At 40.6% G+C, this 14,414-nt stretch overlaps 1 protein-coding gene across 3 annotated transcripts in view; it reads right to left on the reverse strand.

Moving 5' to 3' along the window:
- Window positions 1–346: 346 nt before the first annotated feature.
- prkcz (protein kinase C, zeta) overlaps window positions 347–14,414 on the reverse strand; it is a 106,080-nt gene continuing 92,012 nt past the window's right edge. For all 3 annotated transcript variants that reach the window (XM_018701623.2, XM_018701626.2, XM_018701625.2), the window contains 2 exons: window positions 12,621–12,736; window positions 347–4,695 (listed from right to left, as the gene is read on the reverse strand). In XM_018701623.2, coding sequence (XP_018557139.1) covers window positions 4,608–4,695; window positions 12,621–12,736 — 204 coding nt within the window. In that variant the 3' untranslated portion in view covers window positions 347–4,607. The remainder of the gene's footprint in view (window positions 4,696–12,620; window positions 12,737–14,414) is intronic.

Raw genomic sequence — 14,414 nt, forward strand, 5'->3', positions numbered from 1 at the left:
GGGCAGTAAAGGAATCTGCACACTCGCCTTAATATATGCACTGTGGAGTGTGACTGAGCTGATGAAATCCACTAAAGACTCCTCTGCAGATTTTTTTAAAATTAATTTCTAGTAAACAGTTCCAAGTTTATTTTGTCTGTATCAACTAAACATGGAAAATGGTGTTAGATGATGAACACTGGTTAATTGCCTTTTCCAGTCTCCTAACATGAATGGAGTAAGTGCTGATCAGAGGATGCGAGGATGTGCTGCTGTGCGAGGCCAACTCCCAAGCAATACACACACTCACAAAACTGTAGCATCTGCAAAGATTTTTTTCTGCCATCGTCTGCAAAAAAGGACTCAGTTCACGGAAAACCAGTATCATTTTTAATAATTACACATATTTACAAAGATGTGGTGAAGCAAAATTAAGCATATCCCACCAGTTAAAACAAAAATCATGGACTAAGTTCATTCATTTTTAGATAAAGATTCTCTTTGTTTCAGATGTTTGAATGACCTTTGCTGTTCTGTAATGTGGTTTCAAGGACTCCCAGTTCATCCATTGGTCCCTTAAGAAAAAAAAAAGAACGTATCACCAGGTGTGCGCAAAGATCGACAAAACATGACATTAATAAAACGCTGCTAAAGAGGTGAAGTTGAGGGGGATGGAGAGGGAAGCTTCCTTGAATGTTAAAGTGATTTCTGCCTTATTCCAGCGTGTGTGTGTGTGTGTGTGTGTGTTCGTGTGTTCATTGCGGTGGACTAATCGGTGACTGTAGAAACTACTTCATTATCTCTCCTCTCTCTATCTGTTCCTTGCTTGCCTGTAAAAGCCCTGAAGGTAATTGAGACCCTTTGACTTGGGATCATCTAATTAATCCTATTATGTGGTTATCAAATTAGCACGGGTCAGATTTCATCAAATAATTCCCAGCCAATAGAGAGCTCTCTTTCCTTGGAAGTGCACAGACGTATAGATCAACACAAAGCTTATATGAGAGGCGAGGGGGATTTGTTCTTAATCTGTGCTCGTAGTTGATATTCACAGATGTGTTGTGCGTGTGTCTGATGTTATCCCAGGTTTTTAACAGCACAGGCCTCTTAGATTTTGTTAAAAATATGCTGCTTGCTGTGTATAAAGGTGGCAGTACATGAAGTTAAACTTGCCTGAACTAGAAACAGCCTAAACCTCCCTGTATACAAATGAACTCATGGCTTCTTGTTGTTTTTGTAGATACTCTGCACCAGCGTCTGGGGAAATGATTCTGATTTGGAAACCGTCTGATGAATCGGAACTGTGCAGAAATGAGCGAACACTTAGCAAGCTGAGCTTCCAAGCCACTGATGTTAGAGCACTGACCACTGTGTGTTGGGCTGACTTTACACTGGGCAGCTGTTTGCTGTCAGCTGCAGGTTACAAACTCATCCACTACATTCCAAGTGACATACCTAATTCTTAAGTAGGGCCGGGTATTAACTGAAAATGTTCAATACTGATACCAATATGATGCTCATGTTTTCAGTATCAATATCAAAACAGCACTGACTGATTATTGATTATTGTCAGATTATTCAATCATAGTGCTGTAAATTCTTGCTTGGTCTTGGCTGGGAGACTAGCAGCACTACAAGATTGACCCTAACTGATCATTGTTCACGTTTTTACGTGTCACTGGGGATGAGGATCATGAAATTGTAAACATGCTGATTCAGCCACAACACCATGTTTATGCCAGAGTGCTCTGTCATCCTATTGGTCAATGTGAGGAACACGTCTGAGACCTCACACTAGGCTGAAAGTGCAAAAAATTCTGGCACGCTAGACTTTGTTATTTCCGATGTTCACGTTCAAACCTGATGCTGGAAATTTGCCAGCTATGACAACGTTGTGTTGTCGTGTTGGGCTGAATTCGTGTAGTCTGAACTGGGCCTAAGAATCTGATCAAGCAACTGTCGATATTTGACTGTTCTCAGTAGTCACTGCAGACCCAGTCTGGAGGGGCAGAGCTGGGCCAACAGAAAATCACTTTTCAGGTTCAGATTTTGATGAATCTCCAGCATAATAACCTGTCATCCACACCTACTGTGAAAACTGTCCACCTAAAGCTACAGTCTGCTAAGTGTTTTTTTCAAGCTAATACTAGCACAAGACTCAAAAACCTCTCTGCTCTGTTACACTCCACCCAGCCCTCTGCCTACTTCCTGGTTGTAGTGACGGTGATAGACTAACAGTAGTTTGAAGCCTCGCTGTGAGAGGAGCAGTAGACCAGGAGCACATTCATATATTAACTGACAGCTGTGAGATACCACCCCTGACTTTGGCCTTCTCTGATTGGTTAGAAGGGTGAGGCTGCGAGGCTGTTCAGTGAGTCTGGGTCACAGAGGCCTTTGACAGCATCTCTACACATGAACAGGTTTTGGAGCATATTTCAACGAAAAAATATTTGAAAAAGGTAACATACTGTTACTTTAACACTCTTCAAGTTGAATTAAATATTCAGTTGAATGTGCCACATATATAGTTCTGTCACCCACAATATGAAACATGAAGGTGACAGAACTGGGGCTGAAATGTATGACAGAAGTGAAATTAGGACGTTTGGAAATTCCTGTGTGTAAATCAATGATGTACCTTTAAAGTCCAGCTGAAATTAAACTGCATATCTGCGCTGTAATTTACACATCCTGTGACTGAGGAAAAATAAGTACCCTGACAGGAACAGTTTTATATTCTTAATTCTAAAAGGTGTTGTTATTTCAGTGCCATTGCTAACAAAATGCTGTCTGATGTCTGTACGCTTTAGTCACCTTGAATTGTGAATCGTGAATTTGCTTACAGTGTCTCAGTGCCCCTGTCAGCTCTGCTGTCCATCAGTCCACTGGCCCACCCATTCAGAGGCTTGGAGGCTAAAGGATTCCTGATGGATCTCTGAAGACCTGTTTCACTTCAACATTATTTTTGACTGTAAACAGATGATTTCTGTCCTTTCATCTGGACTTTTAGAACTAAAGGAACAGTCTTACAGTTTAATTGGCACTCAGCTGTAGTTGCATCCAAGTTGCACCATGTAAAGCCAGTCTTAGTGCAGAGATGGAAACACACAATGAGCCCAAAATAGAAATGGAGACATGTTTCCACAAGGCAGAACAACCAACCGGTCACATGATATTTTCGACCGGCTGCAGATGGTCACGCAGTGGCAGCTGGTGTGGAAGAATCTGAGCTCGGCCAGCAAGCCTGTACACACTGCGTATGCCAGAACCTATGAACTGCTTTTTTTTCAGCTGTAGTCCTGATATAATGTTTATCTAAAGCTGCCAGACTGGGATTGGCAGCAAGTATGCTGTGGCCTTCATACACCTTTTTACTGGGTTTCTATCCCAAACACAGGGCTGTATGAATGCTGGCTGCTGGATAACACCCATAGGTGACATTTCAAAATGATAGTTTGGAATTGGAAAAACTAGTGGTAAGCAGGACACAGTTTTCACTATTATCTATACATCAAACTGAACCTTTGAGCATTTCATCCCTTACTGTAGAAATCAGACACTTCTGATGTAGGTTTAGTTGCTACTCTTGTGAATCTATAGAGCAGTCACCTCTACACTGATCATTTGATTTGATTAATTAAAAATGGAAAGATTCTGTTGCGTGTCAGGACTGAGGCAGGCTGCTGTACTCCAAATGTACTGATTCCCCTCAAAATTTGAATAGTTTGGACCAACCCCAGTAGAGTCTAGCTATGGCTTCAGTTGGTCATCACGTACTGAATTCATGATGGGTGAAGAAACGTTCAATAAGAGATAAGTGCATTCAGAGACTAGGTAATCAATTTGATCTTTGAGGCACTTCTTAAATAAAAAGTCATGTCCCAGTTACCTATTTTCCCCCCATTGTTTGCGAAACTCATAAAAGATAACAAAAAAGAAAAGTTGTCGATTACGAATGAAAATGTGCCACTTGCATCAATAAAAAGGCATCGTCAATTTTGGATTCACTACCTACAATATAATACACAATAATAACTTATTTTTTTCCTTTGTCATTTTACATTCTTGTTTTGTGTGAGGCATAGCCCCCCCCCTACAAGATAGAAAAAAAAGAAATTAACAAAAAAAAAGTGCACATAAAATTTCAAGTTCTTCAGCAGAACTGTCATATTCATCCAGGGATGTGAGTGGGGTTGAAATGTGTTCATGATGGCAGGCACAGAATTAACAACAGCTCTCTGTTCAAATTACAAAGCCAGTCGTGCTTGACATGAGGATGGACATTCTGACAGGAGAAAGAAATGTAGTCGAAGGAGAAAAAGAAAAGGGGAAAGACAATGTAACAACAGGGAATGTTCTTGTAGTTCAGTGTCTGTATTTTCCTTGTCGATACCAAGAAAGGAGAGTTTGGTACCCCAGCAAAACAATCTGAATCGTCCAGGAAGGAAACTCTCCAGTTCTCCTGTTTGCTTTGCCTTGTTGACAGGTCCAGTGGGTGAGTTCATCCTCCCTGTTGTCCTTTACTCTCCCTCCTGCTCGCCTTTCAGAGTTGGCTTGCGAGTGGTTTTTGGCTGAGACGGCAGCTTGGACAGACAGTAGGTGGGCGAAGGAGGAAGCTCGTCTCTCCTTCATACAGACTCTTCTGTGGGTAGCAGCAGGGGGTTGATGTATTCAAATCCCTCAAATTCTGACTGGTCTATTCTCTTGATGACGTCCCTGAGGAGAGGGAGACGGAGAGAAGAGTTAGAGGTGTTGTTTCATCACAAATCCAGAGCACAATGCCATCTGCAGCAACCTTGGATCAAGTTCAGAACAAAGGTGTGTACAGCTTTGAGTTTCACAGTGCTGACAGAAAGACTCTCCCTACAGTTCTACTCAGTACCTCAACCTGCAGTATTTGCCAATACCAAGTACTGATCCAACGCCTGACATGTAGAAATAATCAAGACAATATTATGCACTAGGAACTGTCACTATAATTGTGAGTCGGTGCCCAGCAGAAAAACTTCCATTAATGCAAAATTTTAAGACATTTGACAAAAAAACAACTATATTTGATGTGGATTGGCCAAAACTGACCAGTACCCGAACTGCTTGAAACCGTGGCTGTGGTCCAATAGTCAAAAAAATCTCCTCTCCTAACCACTTGTCCGTGATCTTGACAGAAAACATCATGAGGTCAAGGAAAGACACAAAGGAGACATGATAAGGACTTAGGAAAAGAGAATTAGAGAATTTGACTGCACTTACACTGGGCATTTCACTAGTGTTTCCTGTCCAACATTGATAATAACATGAATAGAATATAGAAGTTGAGCCATTAAAATAACAATAAAATAGGAACTGTGCAAGGGTCCAGAGTCACTTACGTTACTCTATGTTAATACGTTTGTTAAGACAAAAAAGCCCCTGTTTTTGTTTGTAGCTGCTGCTACTGATGTGCCAAAAAATCTGCAACCCTGCTTCAGCTGCAAACCACCTGATGAGATGATGTTTTGTCAGTTTCTCTCAGTATGAATCCTTAAAACACCGTAAAATGGCATCCCTTAGTACATGATGACATGACAGAGCGAACATGGTGTAGACTAATCAGTGGTAGAACTCAAACAGATTTTTTGTTTCCTGACTATGCTGCTTCCATTAACAAAGGCGTAATCACAGGTAAATGGAGCGGAACCCCATACTAGTGAGCTCAGAGTGGCTGGGTAAAAATAAATGTACTCTCTTAGCAACACTGCTGGCTTCTTCTCCTGCAGCAACAGGCTGTTTACTCATCTGTGTCTGTGTGTGTGTGTGTGTGTGTGTGTGGTGGTGAGATGAGGACTTGAAGCCCAAAAAGGAGGCCTCTCACTGGGAAAGGCTGAGAGGCTTTCTCCCTGCAGACACTGAGCAGGGGGCTTTGAAGTTAAAACAATAGGTGCGTTCACTGGACTTCCCCCTGCTGTACCAGGTGGGTGGGGGTCTTACTTTAGGGGCCACCAGCAGTGTCGAACAGGTTGCAGATCCCACCCACATAGCGCGCCAGGACAAGTGAATGAAACGCTACACTGTCTTTCTTACAGATTGCTGACTAGCATACAGATGAAGCAAATATTTTTCCTCCATCTGATCTCGTGAAATACTCTCACTGTAGGAACAGGTCAACCACCAATACAACAATTACATTTAGAAAATGGTGTTTTTCTATTTTGGAGTTTTGGAGAGAACAGAGAGGCAGAAAGAGAGACCACAGAGAGGGACACATAAAAGAGAGGGGAGAAGGTTTGGGAGTTGACCAAAACAAACAGTGTGCTCAACCAATGTAAATGTTGCCTTTTTTCCCAGGCTTGGATGACTTGAAAGCATTACCAGATGCAGAATGAGGAGGAAAGAACGAGGAGGGGACAGAGGAGGGAGTGAAGTGGGAGACACAGAACAAGCGTAAGGCAGAAAAGCATGAGGACACCTAAAGAGCATTTCAGCTGGTTTTTGAAAACAAGTGACATCAGGTTTTGTTAGGCAGAGGGTTCTTATGTTTAAAACTGTGATGTCCAGTTATTGTATTACCTCACCCTTTACATGTAGACACAATATACACCATTCAGCCAAAACAACCCTGATACTGGTTTTAATGTTTTGGCTGAATGGTGTATATACACAGTATATGTTAGGGGTGCAGCGGTTTTTGGCCCACGGTTTTGGTTCAGTTTCAGCTTTGTGTGTAAAGAGAACAATTTTTTTTTCTCCCAAAATTATATCTTTATTTTGCTTGTCAGCAAGAACTGCATTTCACAGTAAACTAATTCCAGTATCACTTGTGTACTGCCATACACATTTCAGCCACGCTGTAATTTCCAACCTCTATGACAAAGCGCGCAAAGCCATTGAAAACACTCTGGCCTTGCATTGACCACAGGTAGTTGGACCTCCTGAGCAACAGAGAGTTGCTTGACTGTGACGGTCCACTATATGTTGAAGTGGCAGATGAAGAGCCTTGCTGCAGACAATGTTGACAGGCTTATCTTCTTACAAGAAAAATCTGATAATATCAGAGGAATAAATAGCTCATGCCCATACTGGCTAATTGATATTGCACTCTACATCTGGAATGTAGCCTATACTGAAGTATTATGTTCATTTAAAATAGGCAAAGCACTAGCTATTTCTGAATTTATGTTTCCACCAGACTGTATATGGCAACAATTTGTCAAGGATAAAGTGCACTTTTTCTTTTGAAATTGTTTACCTTTCTTTTTATACTACTGTATAGTCAAGGAATAAGAGGCAGTTTACCATTTGAAAGTGTTGTGTTTAGTCACAGTTAACTTGAAAGGAACGTGTTATATTATTCAGTACACGAGTGATACTGGAATTTGTTTACTGTGAAATGCAGTTCTTGCTGACGAGTAAAATAAAGATAATTTTGGGAGAAAAAAATTGTTCTCTTTACGCACAAAGCATGTACCGAAACCATGGCCCAAAAACCAAGGTAGGGACTGTACCATGGGCTACCTGTACTGTTGCACCCCTAATATATACTGAGTATTAGGGATGGGCATGTATAATCGATTATACATCGATTAGTAATGACAGGAACAGGAACAAATAACAAAGAGCTTTGGTGACTTAAACGATTTCAGACGATACGCTACAACTTGAACCCCATTTTGAGCCATTTTTGAAAGTTAAGTATGTTGAATTAGTTATTTGTAGCTCCTCTTTGCTATGTACTGACAACTAACTATGAGTTACTTTGATTCTGAACAAAACTTATGTCTTACGTCATATGTAGTCATATGGAAAATCTTTTTGTGTGATTTTTAAGCTGGTTTATGGACATTTGTGAAGAAGAGCCTTTGGAAAGTGTAGGTCACACTGAATCTATAAATACCTGTATCATTTCTGTGTAGATCTGACTAAAATTATGACTCAGATTTTTGACAAACATTACTGTAATAAGACACTAAGGGCTTTAATGTAGCCTCTGAGCTGTGCATTACTGCTACTCCAACTATAGATTGTGTTGATTTCTGAACTAAAACAAAATAGTTAAGTTATCATTTCTTTCACAAAACCAACACTGCACCTTTCCCTTTCAACTCATGCAGTGTCTCTTTGATCCTGTCTTGCAAGGCACCTCCCTTACAGATTGAACACCTATGGAATATAGTTTAACTTTTTATAGATTGACTTGTACACTGTTATTTGTTTGAAAGAGGAATAATAATAATAAAAAAAACAGTTAATGAAGTCACTATTTGCCCACAATACAGCATTTATAGCGCTAGGAAAAGCAACAGGTTCATTTGACCAGTGCTGGGGTCCCAGCCTTCATTTTCATCACCCTGAAAACCACCACCAAGGACCAGGGCTACAGAAGACAAAGTATGCTTCCTTAGGCCCTGGCTGAGGCTGCCATTTTCTAAGACAGGGAGTTGGCAAAGAAAAAGTAGAGCCTCTCTCTCCCTCCCCTCACCACACCATGCTGGCAAGGGCCCCTAGCAATCCTGGCTTTTAATGTCGCAATGTAAATCTCTAACATGGAGGGTTTACCCTTCTCTCTCCCTACACGGCTCTCACATCTCTTTCTTCTCATGCCAAGCCCATCACGAGTGGAAGAGAGGGGAGACTGGAGAGCTTTTTGCATCACACCCCTCCTAGCGGGAGTGGGCGACGTCAGCCACTCTCCTTGGTAACAGAGGGAAAAGAAAGGGATGGGGAGATAAAGTGCGAGACGAAGGGAGGAGGCGTGCGTCTTCTTTTGATGTGCCATGGTGTTTGATGCCAGGTTGATATCTCCACTACTGAACTGGCAGTGTGCTCTCCACCCCGTTCTCCCACTCACCTCCCTTCTCCCTATACTGTACAACTCATCTTCCTCCACAATTGCCTCCCCAAATGTCTGTCAGGGATTCCCGTTGTCAAACCCTGTCACAAATGAGCTGGGATGAGCTTCAGAGCCGTCTCACAGCAGCCCCTTAATGAGCTGCGAGGCTCACCCACTCTGAGGCTGGTTTGAAGATCAGCATCTAGTGAACAGGAGAGGTGTACAGAACCTTCAAACAGAGGGAGAGTCATGGTAGCTACCCAAAGACATCTGTCATGGGTGCAAGGCATGATGGGCATGTAATAAGGTCCCAATTAACACCGGGAGCTCCTGTTGCTCAGCGCCCTGCCATTTCACAGTGGTGAAGTTATAGCTGCACATGTTCAGCCAGTGGATTACTGAACTGAGCCGGTGGTGATGATACCACTACAGCCACATTTTATTTTGGAGAGAATCATAATTCTGCTTTATCTGATATTAAGACTGATGGGAGGTACAGATGAATAAGAGGAATGAGGAAAGCTGTGAGCAGCACAGTGCTAGCTGGTTAGCATGCTAACTTCTCTGCAACACAATACATAGACATCTTTGACATAACATCATACATGTTACTTCACATTCTGTTGTTGTAAACTAGGGTCAGTGGCAGCAGGACATTTGATTCATGGAGGAACCTTTGTTTGGCTTTGGGATCAAAACTGACCCTAAGCTAACTCTCCTATTGGACAGGTGAGCTAACAAACTATGCAACTGTATAAATCTTGTGTCTGTGCAATTTTGGATGACGACGCATGGATCTAGGTCTGTTGTAGACAAACACAAAGTGCAGTATTTGTATCTTTGTGTTGCTTCCTGTGTTTGCAAAACTGTCAGTACATGGTGATATACAATAGAGTGACATACTGTGACTGTGGAAGGGGTTAATAATTAATATGCCCGACAACAGACTGACTAAAAATCACTTATCGGCATTGTTTCAATAATTATTCATGGACACGGGAACTTGAATATATACTTAGAAAGAAGTTGTTTTACATCTCTGCTATTTGAAAAAAGGAAAATGGTCAGGAGAAATATTAAGCAAACCAAAACATATTGTGTCACCAAACACACTTACCCTCACAATCAATATGTCACCCTGAATCTGAGCAGAGGTCTGTTTGTGCTCAGTTAACATCTGATATTCTGCCTTTGGCTATGAAAACTGGATACTTCTATCCAGTCCCAGAGGACAGAAAGTGTCAGAGTGATTGCATGAGGTTCAAAATGAAATGCATTTATATTCTACTGTCCTTTTTATCATGATCTTTAAGCTACACTTTTCTTGGAAATGTCTGTCAGGCATGTCAGTCTGCTTGACATGAAATATAAGACATTTGACAAACAGTTAACAGTTAACAGTATACAGTATATACTACTGCAGCTAAAGTCGAGTGAATAGGTCGAGTGAATAGGTAAACTGCCTGAGGAAAAAAAGCAGAGAGAATCTTTGTAGAAATAATGTCATGAGAATGAGTCAAAAAATTTCCATCCATCCATCCATCCATCCATTCATCTTCACACAGCCTATCCTTTGAGGGTCATGGTGGGCTGGAGCCAGCCTATCACAGGGCTTCATATACAGACAAACAACCACTCACATTCACACCTATGGACAATTTAGAGTCACCAATTAACCTGCATGTCTTTGGACTGTGGGAGGAAGCTGAAGTACTCACACAGGCAGAGGGAGAACATTCAAACTCCACAAAGAAAAGTCCAGAGTTTGAACCCAGAATGTTCCTGCTGCTAACCACTGTACCACAATTCCTTGTTTATTTGTTTTATGTGTTAATTTGAGAAACACTGAGACTCTGACTTATGTAAATTTAAATAACAGCTGGAAAAATGGAAGTGTTCTCAAACTTCTGACCAGTGATATAACAGTTAACTGTATATTGTGAATTGAGGGTTTTTTCCCCAGTGGCCTGTCCATGATCTTTCACTGATGAAAAGGATGAAAAATGTTTCATGTGAAACCCTTTTTAATAATCAAATTCTTATGTATTGTCCTCTGAAGAGGGATGATTGTGACTACCCTCTTGTGTGTTAAACTCAAATATTTTTTTTTTCCTATGTGCTTTCCTGCAACCCATTGCATGTCATGACACAAACCCATGCTCCACTTGGCTCTGAAAAGTGCTCTGCACCCCACCTCATGGAGAGGAAAGCTCATACAAATGATTGTGTGTAGAGAACAGCAGGTAGAATATTTGCTGTTCAGTCCCTAAAATGTTTAGCATACTAAATTCCCAGCACATCCCATCTCACATTTTCCCATGTATAGGGAATTATAGAGGATGATTGGCTGCACCACAGTTTGAGATTACAATTCTTTTTAATAATACCAAACACTAATCAGGATCTTTAAGTGGAGAAGTGCATGATGTATTTCATTTTCAGTTCAGCTTCTGCTTTGGAGCAGAGTGGTTGTTGAGAAATGGTTGGCTAAAATCAGCCCAATAAAAGCTTTGAAGGAAAAATCTAAATGTTGGAGCCTGAAAAATCAATCCAGCATGGATTTCAATGAAAATGTTGTCTAACATAAGCCTGGTAATATCTACTGGCAGGGACTGCCAAAGCCTTATGGAATCCATTTTGTGATGGCACAAAGGAAAACAGGCTGTGCTTGTGTTTTTGTGCAGCGGCTGCAGACAGTCAGCAGCAGCAGAGCCTGCACTGTGTCTGTTGTAGTGCCAGATCTCTTCAGCCTTCTCTCTCCTAAAGTTAAATCTTAAACAAGGACTCCTGTCAGATCCTCCTGTCTGAAGGCTACAAGTTTGCATTTATCAAAACAATGTCCCTGATGGATAAAGACGTCAGTGTTGGGAACTCACAGGGTGGGGGGGGTTTCTTTATTGAATGCAGGAGTCTTCTGGGAAGATGGCACATTACCCGCTGTTTGTGTGAAAATACATGGAGAATCAGAGTTCTTTTTCATCCTCTGTTTGACCATGACAGGACCTCTTGATCACATGTGCTGTTTTTTAGCTGTACACATTTCACACCTGCCAAGTACAATCACAGCAATGTCCTGTTGGCCACTGCACAGCTCAGTGAAGTATGATGCTCTATTTTATTAATTGACTGTGACAGAATTCAAAAGAGAAGATTTAATTTGCAAGGCAGAAAATAGAAGCAATATTGAAGGCAATACTGAAGAAAGTAAGCTAAGATACTGGATGTTATGAGCAGAAATCCAAGTCAAATTTATATATATATATATATATGTGTGTGTGTGTGTGTGTGTGTGTGTGTGTGTATACACACACACATACACTGTTTGACTTAGGTGGGGACTGACACTTTTGCTGATTGCTTAACCCCATCTGTTCAGAGCGACGGCCTGTTGCTGTGAGTTTAGACATCTGGAAAAAGCACCTTATATGAATGTTTATAACTATAACTATAACATAACTATATGGCATTTCATGACATTAAAAGGGTGAGGAATTTAAATTTGAATTTAATTTTAAAGGACTGTACCAGTCAATGCTAACATGTGTCAACTAGATACCTCAACATCAGCTTGCAGAGACAAGAAATCTGCTTGACTTAAGGAATCACTATTGTGGTCATGTAGCAGCTTGAAAAGTTGCAGAACAATAGTGTCATAAAATGAATAACAGTTTAATGTTCATTGTTATGGATAAACTTTAAAATGGATCCAAGCAGATCATCATACACGTGTGTAGTTTTCTCTTGACTAATACATATGTGAAAGAGTGCTCTAAATTATTTACAGAAGGTTGACTTTAATGATGGCAGTGATGTGAGTGGCAGAAGCAGTACTTACTCATCATCTGGTGTTAGCTGCACTGGTTCATTAGTAAACTGCGTGTCAAAGTTTTCGAGGCCGTAGTCATCAGAGATTTGAGGTTTGAAGGGCGGCGTCACTTCTTTCTTCTCCAGCTGAGGAAAAACAAACACATAAAAATCTGTTATGTATAACAACTGTTTTTACTCAGTAAGGCAGAGTGGAGACCATGTAGAAAAAACAATGGTTTGCAAGCACATCAGGCACTTCACATTTTGTAAACTATCTACAAATACTGGGAACTGATTTTCTGTTTGGAGAACTGCACATGCTCTGCACTTACAGAAGCATCACTAATTACTTAAAGGATGTGGAGCTGCATTCAAGTGGTTACACTCCTTTTCCATGAGGTGTCAAACCTTCCTTTTTAGCAAAACCTTTTCAGCTCCATCAAACTAAAGGTCATGAGGACTAATGCTTACAGTTCTGCAAAATCCTCCAAATCCGTTACTTATTTGGATCCCCTGATTACTTTGTCAATATCTACTCAAAGCAAAAAACATACTGATAATGGCTATGCAACTGAGATGTTATGTCTAATTAAATTATTTTCAATAAAGAATAAACAGACATCATGTTATTTCTGTTGCTGGCAACAAATGGCAGTTCTACATAGATCAGCACAGGTTTTGGCTGTTTGGTGTTCAGTACTCTTATTGGTTTTTTACTCCATCTGTGGCCACATGAAATGCAGGACTTACACTCTGCTTCTAATCAGATTCCATAGTATTTACTTAATGTTGCTTGTACTTCATTTTTATATTTTTCTTACTGTCAACAAATACCCTAAAAAGACAAAATCCAACACTATACTGACCCTGGCTATTGATACACCAGTTAAGTTTCCCATTCCAGCAGTACATGTATGCAGCTGGGGGCAGATCTACAACTCCAAATTCATGATTCAGTTCCTTGATTTCAGATAGCAGAAGACAAAAGCAGATTCTCATTTTTAGCTGGTGATTGTCAGATTTGATGGCTGAAATGACGAACGTTACTTGCAGATTTTTTTTGTCTCTAACTAGCAAGCTAATCAAAATGATCTGATTGAAAACTGTTTACAGCTGGCTCATTTTAAGAGAGTACCTTAAGAAGAGGTCTAAAATGTGCAGCTGATGGTAACATATGGTGCTATTATACTAAACTACTACACTGAGGTTAAAGTCATAGGCTATTCTGTTCTAACACAACCCTGTTTGGATCTTTACTATGGAAAACATACAGAAGTTAGAATTATGATTGAGTTGGGCTTTTCTGACATAACCTGTAACCACCCAAACAAAATAACATACAGTAGTAATACAGTAGCACAGTGAGCGGTTCCTGCTGCCTCCACTCACGTCTGGGACAATAAACATTTAGAATTTCATCATTTAATCATCCTCCAAACTCTTTGTATAACAAGTACCATTTTTACTATAGCAGCCATGCACACCCTTCAGCACGTTGACAGAGTAGAAGTTTGACAGGCTACTGGTTTAGCAAATGGTCAAAATACCCTAATAACAAGTGTCAAAGTCTGAAAAATCCTATTGCTATGTGCCACAGAGCTCCATTGTTGTCTAAAATATATTAAAAACACATCAGCTACATGTTCGTGCATGAACACATGCACTGCAGTTTATTTTGATTCTATCCCACACACACTGTCCTGCTGCCAGAAACAATCACTAAAGAACCAAATGTGGATTAAACTGCCACTGAAAATAGCCAACAAATGAACTACTTCCTACTGTTTGAGTTACATTTGTTACAAACTACAAGGACCAGTTG

This window comes from Lates calcarifer, linkage group LG6 (assembly GCF_001640805.2).
Source record: "Lates calcarifer isolate ASB-BC8 linkage group LG6, TLL_Latcal_v3, whole genome shotgun sequence".
NCBI lineage: Eukaryota > Metazoa > Chordata > Actinopteri > Centropomidae > Lates > Lates calcarifer.